We start from the raw sequence: 16,204 nt of genomic DNA, 5'->3' as shown, positions 1-16,204 counted from the left end.
AGAGATGGACTTGCATTGTGAGATGCCATATTGCACCCTTTATATAGGGAGAGTTAGTGGGGGATGAATAGGTGAAAGTGGAGCCAAGAGTTTGATTGTATGTTAAGCAAATGAGTAGAAAAGTCAATCTCTTACGTTTGATGAGAGTGAACAGAATAAAAAAAAAAAGTGGAATTTTCATATGTATGAATTATGATGTAGGATTTAAGAATCTTTTATTTCATAGAAAAATTCAATCGTCGGTTGACTGTTCTAAATTTCTAGGAAAAGTAGTTCATTACTTAACATATCTCCTGGCTAGCAATATTAGCTAGGAGATAGGGCATAACAGTAGACTACATGAGTAAGCTGTAAGCACAGTTTTACAAATTGTCTTAAAATAGTGGAACTTCCTATGTGACCAAAATTCTCTCTATCCTAAGTAAAAGCCACTGCCCTAGTCTTGGCCATATTACTAGGCCTAACCATATTACATCAACTGTAACCCTAGATTAATCAAGGGTTAGCATAATAAATTAATTTTGTTATAAATTCTGAGTGTTGTACAATTGTTTGACACAAATGATAATGCAATACTTACTCTTCTCTTTCAATATTGTGACCAATGAATGGAACCTTAGCTTAATTCACACAAATTCTGGATGTATTATTGCTCTTCAAAGAATTCACTACACAAGTGACAAGCATTTTCTCTCCCTTATTTCCCATGACTTTCCAATGCTCACTAAATTCTCCCCCTCATGAACACGGTGTAAATTAGCTGTACAATCTGTCAAATTTTAATTATGCTGACTTGTAGTTCTTATTAGTTACACCTAAAATGGAGACAATGGCTCATATATAATGCAAAGCAATGTAGTGGTTCAATCCACGCGATGAGATATTCTCTAAAATTGACTGTAGGAAAATGAAGACATAGTCTCAATTAATCTGACCAGCTAGCTAGCATGCCTTAAAAGAAAATTTCATCAACACTAAAATTCGTCATATGAACATAGATATATATTGCTTCAATAAAGGACAATCCTTCTTACGTATGGAAAAATGGTATTATCCAGAAATATATTGATATGGTCAAACTAGCTAGCAGGATGCTCGCTGGAACAGCCAGATCTTATACTAAAAATATATATATAATCAAACATTCTTTTACTACAAATACTTCAAAGCTGGACTTATTGATATTCTTTTCATTTTATGATTAAATTTTCTGAAGTGCAAGAAATACTATTATAATTGGATGGTCAAAATGGGCATTTGCCCATTTCGCTCAAAACAAGTAGCAAAATGCCTCTATTTTGAAACTATTTAGCCATATGTCCCTGTTTTAAAGTCGATTTTCTAAAAATCGAGTTTCAATGAAAAACTCGATTTTTAGAAAATCGAGTTATAGGCAAAAAACTTGAAAAAAAAAAATTACATGGAACTCAATCTCCATGTAACATTTTGCAAGTAACTCAATTTTCATTAAATTGAGTTTTTCATTGAAACTCGATTTTTTTAAAAACTGAGTTTCAAAACAGAAGCATTTTGCTAGATAGTTTCAGAACATAGACATTTTGCTACTTGTTTTGGGCGAAAAGGACAAATGTCCATTTTGGCCCTAATTGGACTACTATTCTAATTGATGGTAAATTGGACTACTATTCTAATTTTATTGGGTTTTTCAAGCTTGAAACTTCTTCCCGCGTATCCAATTCCAGAACAATTAGATTTGGTCAAATTTTCGTGTACAAAAGGTCTTGGTTTGTGAATTGGTTGCCCCACGTAAGAAAAGTTGTTAAGTGTTCCCATCAAATTAATAAGAACCGCGTTTACAGATAATAATTTTGGTAAGTTGTCTAAAACAATAAGAAAAGTCTAGGTTATTAATGACACCCATAATAATTTCGGTACCACCCGCCAAGCTTGAAAAATAAAACGTTAGGTTAAAATGGGTTCTTCGTCCTTAAAGTTTGAGGTCATTCTGATTTCTTGATTTTTAAAACTTGCAATTGACACCATCGACTTTCAAAATTTTCAATTTACCTAATTTACTTAGGTCTTGCTATTATAAAAGTCGAAGGTGTAAATTGTATCTATAAATAGTTGAATGACTGATTTTAAAGTGATGCCAAACATTTAAAGGTGTAAGATGTATTCTAACCAATAAGTTATCAATAGCTGAGATTTCATTATAAAAGTACTTCAAATGTATATGCAGCTAGCACTTGTAAGTTGTAATGCATATCCCTTATATGTTAATGATTCATTTGTTTGGCAAAGATGACCATGAGGCTTAGAGGGGAAAAAAACGTTTGAGGTATTAGACATAATAGGTATGAACGACAAAGTTTGACTCCAAAACTGGTTTGTAGTTATTTTTCTAACTCATAATTACTTGACGATTTATAAGATCATTCATGTGTATTATTTAAAAAAGTCACATAACTAAAACTACACATGAATGGTTTTTTCAATCATTACAACATAAGTTAAAACAAAAAAGTTCCTAACTATTTTAGAGCCAAACTTTTTTCTGATGTGCAATATAATCAAGGTAGTCTTGAGCTTGTTACAAGAAATTATAGATTATAATGTTCGAAAATTGAGAGAAAGCGTATTGTGTTTTTACTATTGTAGTATATGTAAATAGTTGTATAGGGTCTATATATAGGCCCTTCATATAGGTTTTTTTTTTTTTTTTTTTTTTTTTTTTTGTTTTAAAAGAATCCAGACCTTCATATAGTTATTAGGTGATAAAGAAGTACAAGTACAATATATACAATACAAGTGTTAATACAACAAGATATTGGGTCCAAGCTAGCGGACTGGAAGCAAAACTCTCTACCATAATCCTATGTTATTAGAAAAAATCAAAACCTTAAAATTACAAATTTATAATCAATAATAATATTTATAATAGTATGACAAATTTATGAAAACCCACATTTTTTTCAAATCGTTATTCTAATATATATTTTTTAAATTGACTTTCAATTCTGTAATATTCCTTTATAAAACCTTATATATTTACACACTTCATTAAAATTTTGTCATATAATATATATATTTTAAGTTAAAAAATATATATAGTTCCATGTACACAAAGTACAAACACAATCATAATAAATAATGGAGAAAAAAAATCCTATTAATAACTACTATAAATTTATAATTATCAAGTTTCATATTAATTTATTAAAAAAATAATATAATTTGTTAAATTTTCCTATGTATTGTATGGATTTTTGACTAGTATTTCCAAAATTTCAAGGACAGGCGTTGAACTTTCACCTGGTCGAAGCAGCAGAATTATTAAATTATTTGTCTCCCTTGTATGGACCTGATTTATATAATTACATTTGGAATTTTGAATCACACATATATTATTTTTGAGAGGTTCAAACAAAAACATCAATTCGTAGTAACAACATCAATTTTTTTTTTTTAATAAAAAAAGAAGAAGAAAAAAAGGTTCTTGGTATACAATTGATGGCTGATGAACTTTTTATTTGAAGTTTCAACAAGCCTCAAGTTGTAGGGAATCAAATGATTTCACACTATGAATGTTCACTCGCAGATGTAAGGAACATGTGATTGTACGTGTTCCAAATACGGAAGATTATGGGGAATCATTAATGCTTTTGTACCGACTCCTGTTGGCTATATTGAAGTCCTTTTCTATGACAATTATGCAGTTCTACTTTGATTTTTTCTAGAAACAAATTAATTAGTGTTTGCTTTGATTTTTATAGATCGTTCATATTTTTTTATCTTTTCAAGATTAATGATGGTCCAAATTCCTGTTAATATACATAATTCCAATAGCATTAGCATCAGTATGTATAAAATTTTCTATCTATTTTAGTATAAGAATTTTTTTTTAAAAAAAAATTTTACACAGTCACTAATACAAAACACAACTTTCTTTTATAAACCCATTTTTATTTAAATAATCGTTTTTATTCATTTATTATTATTATTTTTACCTTTACTTTTTTTTTTTTTTTTTGGTGAAAAAAGCTTCATTACAAACTAAGCAGCAACAATACAATCAGAATAGACCCTATTACAAAACAACCCATTAAGGTCATCCTCAAAAACATCTATTAGGTCCACAGGCGGACTATCAAAGGTAGATAAATCAACATCAAGACAAAAGCTCAATCTAGCAAGACTATCCGCACACTTATTCGCCTGACGGAAGCAATGCTTAATACAAAACTGCGGAAAGCGAGAAATCAATAGCTTGCAATCATCCAACAAAGGCGATATGACATTATTCACATAAGAAAGATTTCCTAAGGCATCCACAATAGACTTGGCATCAAGTTTAACTTCAAGAGCATTAATGTTAAGGTTGCTGCATAAAAGAAGACCCTCCCTTAAACCCCATAGTTTAGCGGCAAAACTGTTGGTCATGCCAATACTCCTACTAAAACCCATAACCCACCTACCTGCATCATCTCTAATCACCCCTCCACAACCCGCCAAACCTGTGTTACCACAATAAGAGCCATCTGTGTTGAGCTTCCGCCATCCTTGAATCGGCTTCTCCCATCTAATCCTCTTTAAAACTTTTCGGGTCAGCAGCCTTGGAGAAGAAAGGCAATGAAAAAATTCCACCGCTTGGTTTACAATCACCAAATCAAGCTTCCGGTCCTACTTTTGCCATTGAAGACCGCATTGTTTCTACTCTTCCAGACATTCCACACAGCAAAAGGAAAAACAACATTCCAAGGAGGTTGAGTAGCACCTAAACTGTGCTTAAATTTACTATTTAACATCAGCCAATCTTGAAGGTTGCTACTCCAAAAGGCTTGATTAGAGGGTAAAACCCCCAGCTGATTCCACAGGCCTCTTAAAAGAGGGCAATCTCTCAGGGCATGTAAAATGCTTTCAGCTCCTTCCTGGCATAAAGGGCAAGTAGTATCATGACTAACACCCCTCCTTTCAAGGCAAATCTTAACTCCAATGCTGTTATGGGCGCACTTCCAAAGAAAAGTTCTAATCCTTGGAAGAGTATTCACTTTCCAAATCCAACGAGCTGGGAAAGGATCTATCCCTTCATCCCCCATGGCAATCCTATAAGCACTCTTCAAGTCAAAAGTGCCTTTAGGAGACCCCGATCAAGCCAACTTATCAACACCTCTACTCAACAAAGTCACTGGGGTTGCTTGAATCAACCTTCTAACATCAACAGGAAGTTCAAAGGGAATCTTCCCCCAATCCCAAATGGTGTCTATCATAAAGTCTTTAACTTTTAGCTGGCTAGCCTCCCTCGTGATAGGACCCTGAATCAAACCTTTAAGAGAACGTCCATTAGTCCAATTGCTTTGCCACACATTAAGCCCACTATCCCTACCAACCATCCACCTGCTACCCTTATTGAAAGTGTCCATACATTTTTTCATCGCAGCCTAAATATGAGAACAAGGAAGCCTATTAGCATTGGTAGCAACTCTTCTTCTCGAATTACAATATTTCAGATTCAAAACTCTAGCCCAAGGGGCCTCCTTTTCAGTATGGGGCCTCCAATTAAGCTTAGAAAGGAGAGCTATATTCTTCCCCTTTGTAGATTGCAACCCAAGCCCCCCTTCCTCCTTAGACTTTATCACCTTATCCCAACCAACCCAATGAATCTTCTTGGCAGCCTCAGAAGAACCCCACAGGAAATTTTGATTCAATCTATCTAACCCATTCAAAATTCTACCAGGCAAAAAGTTACATTGCATAACATACGAAGGAACGGCAGCTAAAAAGGCTTGAAAGAGAACATTCCGCCCCGCCAAAGAGAGCATGTTAGCCTTCCAACCCGAAAGCTTTTGTTTAACTCTATCAAGGATGAAATTGTACTCCTGAGAAGAAGAGCTAGGATGCTTAAGTGGGAAGCCAAGATACTTCCCCAAGAAAGGAGTGGGAGCAAACCCAAGAATGTCACAAAGAGATTCCCTTGTGTCACGATCCACATTTGGAGAGAAATACACCCTCAACTTAGCTTCACTCACTGATTGCCTAGATAACTCACAAAAATCATCAAGAACATCTCTAATGGCGGCGCAATTAACCCAATCTGCCTTAGCAAAAAGGATGAGGTCATCCGCAAATAAGAGATGAGAGAATTCAGGACCACTTTGAGAGGCTTTAACTAGCTGCCATGTCTTCATATTGCACTTCTCTTCTATTAACTGACCAAGAAAATCCATGCAAATGATGAAAAGATACGGGGAGAGCGGGTCACCCTGCCTTATCCCTCTAGAAGGAAGAATCGGCTCCAAAACTTCCCCATTAAACAATATGGAAGTGGAGACCGTCGACACACAACTCATTATAACATCTATGAGCTGTGTGGGAAGGTTAATCTTAGTAAGCATGTTCCAAATAAATCCCCACTCAAGCTTGTCATAAGCCTTCTCCAAATCTATCTTTAAGGCCATGTACCCCGTCTTCCCTTTCTTTTTCCCAAGGGAATGAATTATCTCTTGGGTAATGATGACATTGTTAATACCTTTTTTACCCGGGACAAAAGCCGTCTGTAAGGGAGAAATAAGCTTATCCAAAAAAGGTCTCAGCCTTGCCACAATAATCTTGGTCACCACTTTATACACCGTATTACACAGACTAATAGGTCTGTAATTACCTAAAGTCTCAGGACCTTAGATTTTAGGAATCAAAGAAATAAGAGTCTTATTCAGATGCTCAGGCACTTTCCCATTCCTAAAAATTTGCTTAACTTCCTCAATCATAGAGTCCCCCACTATCGGCCAAAATTTTTGGAAGAAGCCCGCATGAATTCCATCCGGACCCGGGGCTTTAAATGGTTTTAAAGACCACAAGGCAGCCTTGATTTCTGTTTTATTAACCTCTCCACCGATGCTCTCCCTCTCCCCATCCGAAAGGCTAGCCTGACACTGGACAAAACTAGGCTCATCCCTTGAAACAGCCTCATGAGATGTTGCGTATATCCCATTAAAACCGCTTCTAATAAACTCTTTGATATCATTCTCCTCATGGATCCACTCCCTTACTAAATTTTTAATAGCCATGATTTGATTTGAAACATGGAAGAAAGCTGTATTACGATCCCCTTGAACCAACCAATTAACCCGAGACTTCAGAGCCCATAACTCCTCTTCTTGATTGAGAACAAGATCAAGATCCCTAAGGAGATCCACTTCCAACTTTAGAAGAAAACTAGAAGGTTTAACAGCAATAGCCTTCTGAATACCATTGATCCTAGCCATCAGAATTTTCTTCCTTGTAAAAATATTCCCAAACTGGTTTTTATTCCAATCCACAACATTTCTAGTGAAGCTATCAACGGCCTCAACAAGATTATTTGCACCTCCCCAAGCTTGAGAAACAATATCAGGGAAGGTAGGGTCAAGCAGCCAGCACGTTTGGAATCTAAGCGGCCTCTTCTTCCCCCTGCTTACACCTGGTAGCATCTCTAACAGAACAGGACAGTGATCAGAGTGGTACCTAGGAAGATGGGTGACTTTAGCATCTGGGTAGAGCAAACACCACTGAGGGTTCACAAAGAATCTGTCTATTCTCTCCTGAATTAAAGCTTGAATTTCCCTTCTATTAGTCCAAGTGTAACGAGGTCCCGCAAAGCCGATGTCTATCATATTACATTTATCTAAACACTCCTTAAACAAAAGAGAGCTGTTCATACTAACCGCTCTACCACCAAATTTATCATCATTAACCAAAGGTTCATTAAAGTCCCCTGCTAAAACCCAAGGCATATTGTGAAGGTCTGCTACTTTCATAAGGTTATTCCACAAAATGTGTCTTTCAGCACGTCTAGGACTAGCATACACAGCATATAAAAGCCAACTAACATTTGAAATACGTACCTTAACCGTAAAGTGAATTTCTTGTTCAGTACTGGCTAAATGAGCAACTTCAACTCTTTCAGATTTCCACAGCACCCATATTCCACCAGCAAACCCAACTGCATCAGAGCGAATAGCTCCATCAAAAGGGAGTCTCTCAGTGATTTCCCTTGCTCTGTTAACCCCAACACGAGTTTCCATTACCACCAAAATAGCCGGATTATACTTCTGCACCATCTCCCTAACACGCTTTTGAAAAGAGGGCTTTGAAGCACCTCTACAATTCCAAATAATGCTATTCATAAGGACATTAAAAGCTGAGACTTGACAAAACTCAATGGGAAGACCCATCATCACCTCTTCCTTCCAAAGCCATCAGATCTGCACCATGAGCTACACAGCCCCTACTCTCATCACTTAAGGAGCCATGATCAAATTGATCTGCTTGAAAACCCTCTCCATTGCCAGAACAATCACCAAGACAGCCCAGCACGTCGTTGTCAGCCAGCCCTCCATCCATGCCTTGATCTTCAAGAAGACCAAACCCATGTTCCCAGTTCATATTGCTCACCTCACGGCCACTCCGATCACCATGTTTTTCTCCGGAGCCACCTCTTCGAACCTGTCCCGTCTCGAACTCGTCAACAGCAACAAAATGGAACTCTCCATTAGCGAACTTATCCCGTCTCAGACTCATTGACAGCAGCGAAATGGAGCTCTTCGAACCTGTCCCGTCTCGAACTCCGATCACCATGTATTTCTCCGCCCTTGCGACGGCACCGGCTTGGCTCATCCTGCGTGCCGGCGATCGATCCCTTGATTTTTCTTCCCCAGCAGCACCGATCGCAATCTTGTGACTAGCCCTTACATGAGCCTCCGCCTTTATACCTTTGACTGATCCAGCCTTGCGAGCTTTAACACTTTTAAGAATAATAGCTTTCATTCCTGCATCATGGGCCGAACCATCTTGGGCTTCTTTCCCAATTCTATGAAGGACTTGCTCCACTTGGGCTTTCTCTAGAATCCTTAAAGGGGCCAGCTTCCTTTTAGTCTCCTTGTTAAGCCCGTTGGAGTCCTCAGTCTTCTCCACACCAACCCAATTCCTCCTATTAGCTATTTGATGACCGTTACTCCTCTGCTCCACAGCAAAACCGTGGCCAGGTAAGGACCCACCACTCCTCTGAAATTTTGTCTCTTTCTTTCTACGTGCCACGACCACCCAAGGTCCATACGATCCCTCATGCACATCCTCTTACACGGCATCGTCCTTTCCATGTGGTCCCAAATTTACCTCAACGTCAGCATCATGCACAACGTGTGTGCTTGCCCTTCTATCACCTGCACCTCCCTTCTCCACTTCCTCACACGGCGGCACCGACCTAATAACAAATGGACAAGCCTCTCTTTTATGACCCATTCTTCCACACTCAAAACATAAGTTATGGATACCCTCATAAGTAACGGTTTGCTGGAGTTTACCTATCATCACCGTAGTGATAAGCGGCTTATCCACATCAATTTGGATACACAACCTTGCAAACTTACCTCTTGATTCAGTTGCCGTAAAAGCATCAATCCTTAACACATTGCCAATAGCCTTCTTGATGTGTTGGAGAGCCTTAGCATTGTAGTATTCAATAGGTAACCCACTGAGTCGTATCCAAACTGCAATAGAAGACACCTTGGCTGACTCGGGCTTGAAATTTGGTTCCCATGGTCTAACCGAAAGGAAGTGGTCTCCTAAAAACCAAGGACCTTTCTTCAACACAGTCTCAACATCCTCTTTCAATGACAACCTTATGAGAAAGAAGCCATGTTCAAGGTCTACAACATCCATATGCCCTGCTGGCTTCCATAAAGATAATAATCTAGCTTGGAGAAAATTTAATCCAACAGCTCTACCGTATACTTTCACAATCAAAGCTCTCGCCCAAGGTTTTCGGATCTCTTGTTTAAGCTCCTTCGAGAACTTCACAGCTACCATACCTTGCCTAAGAGTTTCCACTTCGTCATCCGACTCGGCATCGTCATCCATAAACTCCTCAAAACAAAAAGCCTACGTGTATGCACCAGGTATTTCACCCATAAGTTTATCTCTGAATGAAGCATTTTGGCTGCCATGGCTCCCAGCGAAGCTAGGAGATGAAGACCCCGAGCTTTGGCCTTCACAAAAACCGCATGATTCACATTTTTGACTTTTTTATTGCTACGAGCAAGTTCCGCTTGTTCCTCGAGAGAGAGAGAGCGTTCCATTCAAGAAAAGAGTTTTTTACAGTTTGTTTATTTGTCTCATCTCTTAAACGTTCTCTTTCATCTCTCAGCTCTCGTCTCTTCTAACCACCACAAAACTTCCATGGCTGGACCTCCATGGTCATGGTTGAAGCTCATATGACCACCACAAAGACGAACCTCCATGGCCGGACCTCCATTTCCTTCATCTACTACTGTTGTTGCCACTACTTATTCTTCCGTTGTTGCTGTCATTGTTTTTTATTTTATTATTTTTTTTTCCTGGTATTGCTATAGTCGCTGCTTCTTCTTCTTCGTCTTGACCGCTTCTTCTTCTTCTTCTTCTTTGATGATTCACATATATTTGTATATGGGTTTGATGATATGGTTTTGTAAATGGGTTTGATGAGTTTGAGATTTGGATTTAAGAAAACCATTTGGGTTGATGAGTTAAGATCTAGATCTAGGATTTGTTTGATGATTTGTCTAGATTTGATGATTTGTATGGAAGAGATAGAGATGGAAGAGAGTCAGGTGGAGAAGAGAGATAAAAATTTTTGAAAAAATAAAATACAAAGCTACAATAACCGTGTATATATACACGGTTACTGTAGCAAGTTTGGATATTTACAAATCTTTGCAAGCTCTGATGCATGTCTATTTTTTGCTATATTGAGTAAATTTTTGCATTTTTTGTATTTTACACCCACGGATGCAATTGCTCTAATTTTCAAAATACCTCATATCATATAAAAATTTGGACAACGAATTGATTACTTATTTGGTACCTAAATATTAGGTTAACACAATTTTATGAAATATGAATATCTAAACTCCCCTCCCCTCCCCTCCCCACCCCCCCCCCCCCCAAAAAAAAACAAAAAATTTAATCATTCTTCACTATGTTATTTAATTTAGTCCTTATTAAGTCTAGCCCATGAAGGGATAAATTTAAATGTTCCTTTATTCATTTCAGAATTCTACATTGATGAGAAGTAAGGATATGTAGTAAAATATGGATGACCTAATTAGTTCCTATCCGCCATAGGTTAGCACTTGTTTTGAACCCACAAAAATTTTCAAGGTTTCGTTTAGAATTGGTCTTGCGATTTCTCATATTGAATTAGAGTTGGCCGCATGTATTTTTTTTGTCATTCAATTTTATCCAAAGTTATACTCTATCACATTTTAAACTAAATTTCAATTTATACAAATTTCTACTAATGTTATTTTTGATCTTCCTCTATCTTCTTTTTCGTCTAATTCACTTGATTTGAATCAACTTACTCTTCTCACCTAGTATTTTAATTTCTCTCCTTTGCACATGATGAGATCATTTCAAGTGAATATCCCTCATTTGTTTTATCAATATGGACTATGCTTATCTTTAACAAAATTTCCTTATTTCAAATTCTATATTTCCTTATTTTTATTTATCTATCTTAACAATAGGTTCCATAGAGCTTAGCTGATCTTATAGTAGTCTTAATAGATATTCCACTGCATCCATAGGACCATTACTCTTATCCAATGATTTACACCCTCTTTAATCTCATTATCTTTATGAATTGTTTATCACAATATCAGAAACTGTTTCACTTTGGTATCCTTTGACTATTAAGTCTTGTAACTCATTCATTTTTGTTTTTACTTTGACTAAACTTATATTCTATTTTCTATGTTTTTAGTCCTAAAACGGTTAGACTCTAAAGAAATTTTCCTATTTTCTAACTTGACTTTAAGTTTATGTCTAGTTTCATCCACTAAACTTAAAGCATCTACAAAAAGCAAATACCAAGGGGCATTATCTTGAATCAATTTAGTGATTCCATTCATCACAAATACAAAGGGATATGAATTTAATGTTGGTTCTTGATGTAATTCTATTGTTATAGGAAACTCACTTATGATTCCTTCACTTGTTCTCACACTGGTTATAGCTCTATTATACATATCCTTACTTAATATATTCTAGATGAATCCCTTTCTTTTCTAAAACTCACATATAATTTCTCCAAGTTTCCCATATCATAAACTTTCTCTAGGTTAATAAAAACCAGATGGAGATTTATATGGGCTTTTATATATTTTTCTATTAAATATCTAAGTAAGAAGATAACTTCCATCATTGATCACATACAGAGGCATAAATCCAGATTGATTCTCTGATATTGTTGTTTTGTGTCTTAATCTATGTTTAATCACTCACTCCCAAAGTTTTTATAGTATAATTCATGAGCTTAATTCCGTTGTAATTAGTATAATTGAATATCTCTACACACACACACACATATATATATATATATATATATTGGTGTTCAAACCACTATTCATGGTGAATCCACCACCACCTAGGGCATCCTCCAAATCCCGCTCATGACATTGGCATTGTAAAGGAGATAGAGAGTCATAAATTTTGCTTGGTGCATGCATGATGCATGATTGTCAATTGATGGGCTTCACAACCTTAGATTTGACTAAACTTGCCAATTGATGGCCTTTGACTATTTTGGGGATTTACTTTAGAAGGTAGTAGACTTTATTTTGGGGACTAACTGAATTATTTTATATATGTGAGGTTTATGAATGCGGTTGAATGTTATATGTAAGCATCGAATTAGCCAAACTACGTATATTCACACATCAACTTAAAAAAAAAAAAAAGATTTTACTGTTGGTGTGAATGCGATTTATCCTAATTTAAAATTTCAATGATATTTGGAATGGGAACTTTTGCTGCCATAAAAACTGAAGATGTGAGATGTTACAATTTCTCTGTATAGTTATTAAATGGAAAATCATTGGCTACTGGATTATAGACACCGGTTATAAATTGATTTTCAAGCCTTCATTCTATTTTGCATTACATATCCCAAATTATTTAAGATACATTTCGAACTATAGTAATGAAAAAAACAGCAATAAAACCACACTATAGAGAATTAAAACAAGGCCCAATGATACATGACTACACTGACCATATACCGAGTAGCAGACTTTAGTGTACACACACATACACATATGTGTATATATATATATATATATATATATATATTGTTTTTTCCTCCATTAAATCCTTCTTGTGTTCTGCACAGTTTATGAGTTCACAACCCTACAGTTCTTTCTGATCTCTCCATTGGACCCAGTAAGTGGACTTATATTTCCCATCTTGATCATGGAATTAAGAAAGTCAGCAAAGAAACGACTAGGATTAGTGCTGTAACTTTGTACCAAACTTTGGGTTGTGGTTTTGGCCTCGTCACTAGAGAATAAAATTTGGTCAGAACCAAGAAGGCCCTTTTGATTAAGCAAGTTCTGAAAGTAGTGGTTGTCAAACAAATCAGTTGAGTTTCGATCCAGGAATGTTGTCTTGTTTCCATCACCATTCACTGGGCATAAATTTTGCAAATCGGACAACATATTCGTATCCAAAGTACTGTCCGGAATGCCTGGTCCCGAGAAGTTATACAACCTATTGCTGAAGACGGCACACCTAGCTTGTCCAATCGTATGACCTCCTATACAATGCATCGATTGAAAAATATAAACATCTAAAAACGGTAAATGAATGTTAGAGGGATATGTATATGTGTGATTACAAATTATCAGTGGTTGGCCATATTAAAGAAGGGTCTGGTTAATAGATGTTTTTAAAGTTTTTATAAATAAATAATTTTAGGAAAATTTTGATATTATAATTTATAAGAGAGAGTAACATATAAAAATTTTGAAAATGAAAATAATAATTAAAGGTAGGGTAAACTGTATTTTTGCTCTCTTAATATGGACTTTGTTTGATTTTGGTCCATCATTTTAAAATATTTGATTTTGGTCTTCCAAACTTTAAAATGTAACCATTTTTTTTTAAAGAGTTACAACATATGATGTCCGCTTATTAGATCAAGGCATCAATTAATTTTTGGTGTAGACGGGAATTGAATTTTAGATTTCTAATTCAACCATAAAAAACTTTACCAGTTAAACTAACTGGAACCCACTAAAATGTAACCATTTTGTTTTGACCCCTTTGTCTATTTTTCATTTATTTATTGCTTTCCATTCATTTCTTATTTGCATTTTTGTTCGAATTTAGTCCTTTAAAGGTTGGTTTGGTTTTAGTTCCTTAAATATAGGGATCCCTTATTATGGGGGTGCTCTAACATTCCACTAGCCACCTAAATAGAAAAATGGGTGCAATGATTTAGGGGGTGTTTGGTTTGTATTTTCAAACAACAATTTTCAGTTTTTAAACAATATTACACGTATTTTTACACACTTTTTCATTCACACGTATTTTCATACATGTTTTCAAATAACAATTTTTAGTTTTTAAATACATGTACCAAACGAGCCCTTAATTGTTATATTTTAAAATTTTGAAAGATCAAAATTAAACATTTGAAAATTAAGAAACTAAAACCTAGCAATGCATACCCCATATTTGAGGGATAAATTAAAAAAAAAAAAATGACATTTTACCCTTATATTTATAAAGGCAATTTTAGTTTGGTGAATTTGAGAGAACTTTTGCTAAACATGCTTCAATGGCATGTTATGTTAGTTAAATTTATAGTGTAATTTATGCAAAATTTAAGTACCTGATAAGGACACCACGTCTGTGACATTGAGACCTACATTTGCAAACTTAAGAGTGATATTACCCAAGTTGTCAAATGGAGAAGGAAGCCCATTATTTGCTCCCGTTTGGTTTGCCACAAGTCCATCTCTTCTGCCCAACAGAACCTTCCATATTGGTCCTCCACTCTGCAAGCCATTAAAAAACATGATAAATGTTGAAAGATAATTTTGAACTAAGATTTCATAAGACTTGTTTTGTGTGGTAATTTAGTGTGTACTTGAAGTTCCTTCAACATTAAATATTCCCTAATGTTATTTTACTGATTCTAATTAGCTGTTTAGCATGTAAATGCAACTATATACAACGACAATGACAACTAAGTCTTAGTAATACAATTTTGGGGATGACAAGGGATACCTTAACAAAGTAATTAGAGTTGGCTATGTATGTTCTTAACTCTATAATTCTAAAAAAAAGGGTGAAACTTATAAATGACCTCTATTTCATTATCTTTAACCTAAAGTTGCTACCAAATATTAAATTGTATATATTATTCTACTAGTGAATAGTGATCATTTATACATGTCAACTAGAGAAAAAAAGGATGTAAACTTACTAAGAGTACAGAATCTCGGGCAGCTATAGCTAGTATATCAGCACATGATACAACACCAGGGCATGCACTCTCCACAGAGCTTTTGATATTATCCACAACTTCAAATCCTCTAACTGAGTTTAAGTTAGGTAGAGCAAACTTCTCACCATCGCTTCCATCCAATAGTATTGATCCATCGCAACCCTATGCATTAAGAGTAAAGAAAGTTTTCCTAATTATTTGTGATATAACAATGAGGCCCTTAATTTAAACACAAAAGCAAGTTAAAAATATGAAAGAGTGGCTTCATAGGCATATTCACTTCTAATGTATTAAAAGAAAGTACTTTAGGGATAAATAAGAGTAGCAAGGAATACTTTGAGTGTCCTTGTTGATATCCTTTTTAGAAATGAAAAACTCCTTAATTTGACAAGCATTAATCGAGAGGTTTCGCTGAATTCTTCAGCTTTTCATAGAATAAATTAGTCTCATTACTTAAAAATTATAAACCCTTTCATGACCTAGGGCTATCTTTCTCATGAAACAAGCAAAATATGGTAAAAACACCTTTAAAAGTCAAGAAATATAGTCTATATAGACAAATGACAGAACAAATTTGATGGCCATTAAGTGTAGACAAAAAAAAAAATTGATGCTTGAACTTACATTCACAAAGCAATCATGGAAGTGAAGCCGAAGCAAAGAGGCAGCCATACGCGTTTCAACCTTAATAGCATTTTGCACCTGTGTCCTCACAATAGTGAGAAGATTTGGACATGATGTGTTATAAAAATCTGTATTAAGTTGAGACCTTGCAGCAAGGAACAACATAAAGAAAGCCAGAATCAAAGAATAACCATAGAAGCTATTAGACTTCTTCATGGTTATTTTAATAGCTTCCACACAAGTAGTTAAGGGATGCAAAGAACTCAGAAAGATAATTTAATGTAAGTGTTAAGGCTTTGAGGCATGCAATAT

The 16,204-nt window shown here is 35.5% G+C and overlaps 1 protein-coding gene across 1 annotated transcript; it reads right to left on the bottom strand.

Moving 5' to 3' along the window:
- Window positions 1–12,878: 12,878 nt before the first annotated feature.
- On the bottom strand, window positions 12,879–16,204 carry LOC126720101 (peroxidase N-like). Its single transcript, XM_050422535.1, has 4 exons — window positions 15,893–16,204; window positions 15,248–15,430; window positions 14,651–14,816; window positions 12,879–13,570 (listed from the first exon to the last, which is right to left on the bottom strand). The coding sequence occupies exons 1-4, from the start codon at window positions 16,106–16,108 to the stop codon at window positions 13,149–13,151; spliced, it is 987 nt and encodes a 328-aa protein (XP_050278492.1). The 5' UTR covers window positions 16,109–16,204; the 3' UTR covers window positions 12,879–13,148.

This window comes from Quercus robur, chromosome 1 (assembly GCF_932294415.1).
Source record: "Quercus robur chromosome 1, dhQueRobu3.1, whole genome shotgun sequence".
In the NCBI taxonomy this organism is placed as follows: domain Eukaryota; kingdom Viridiplantae; phylum Streptophyta; class Magnoliopsida; order Fagales; family Fagaceae; genus Quercus; species Quercus robur.
This window is presented reverse-complemented; position numbering and strand designations above follow the sequence as displayed.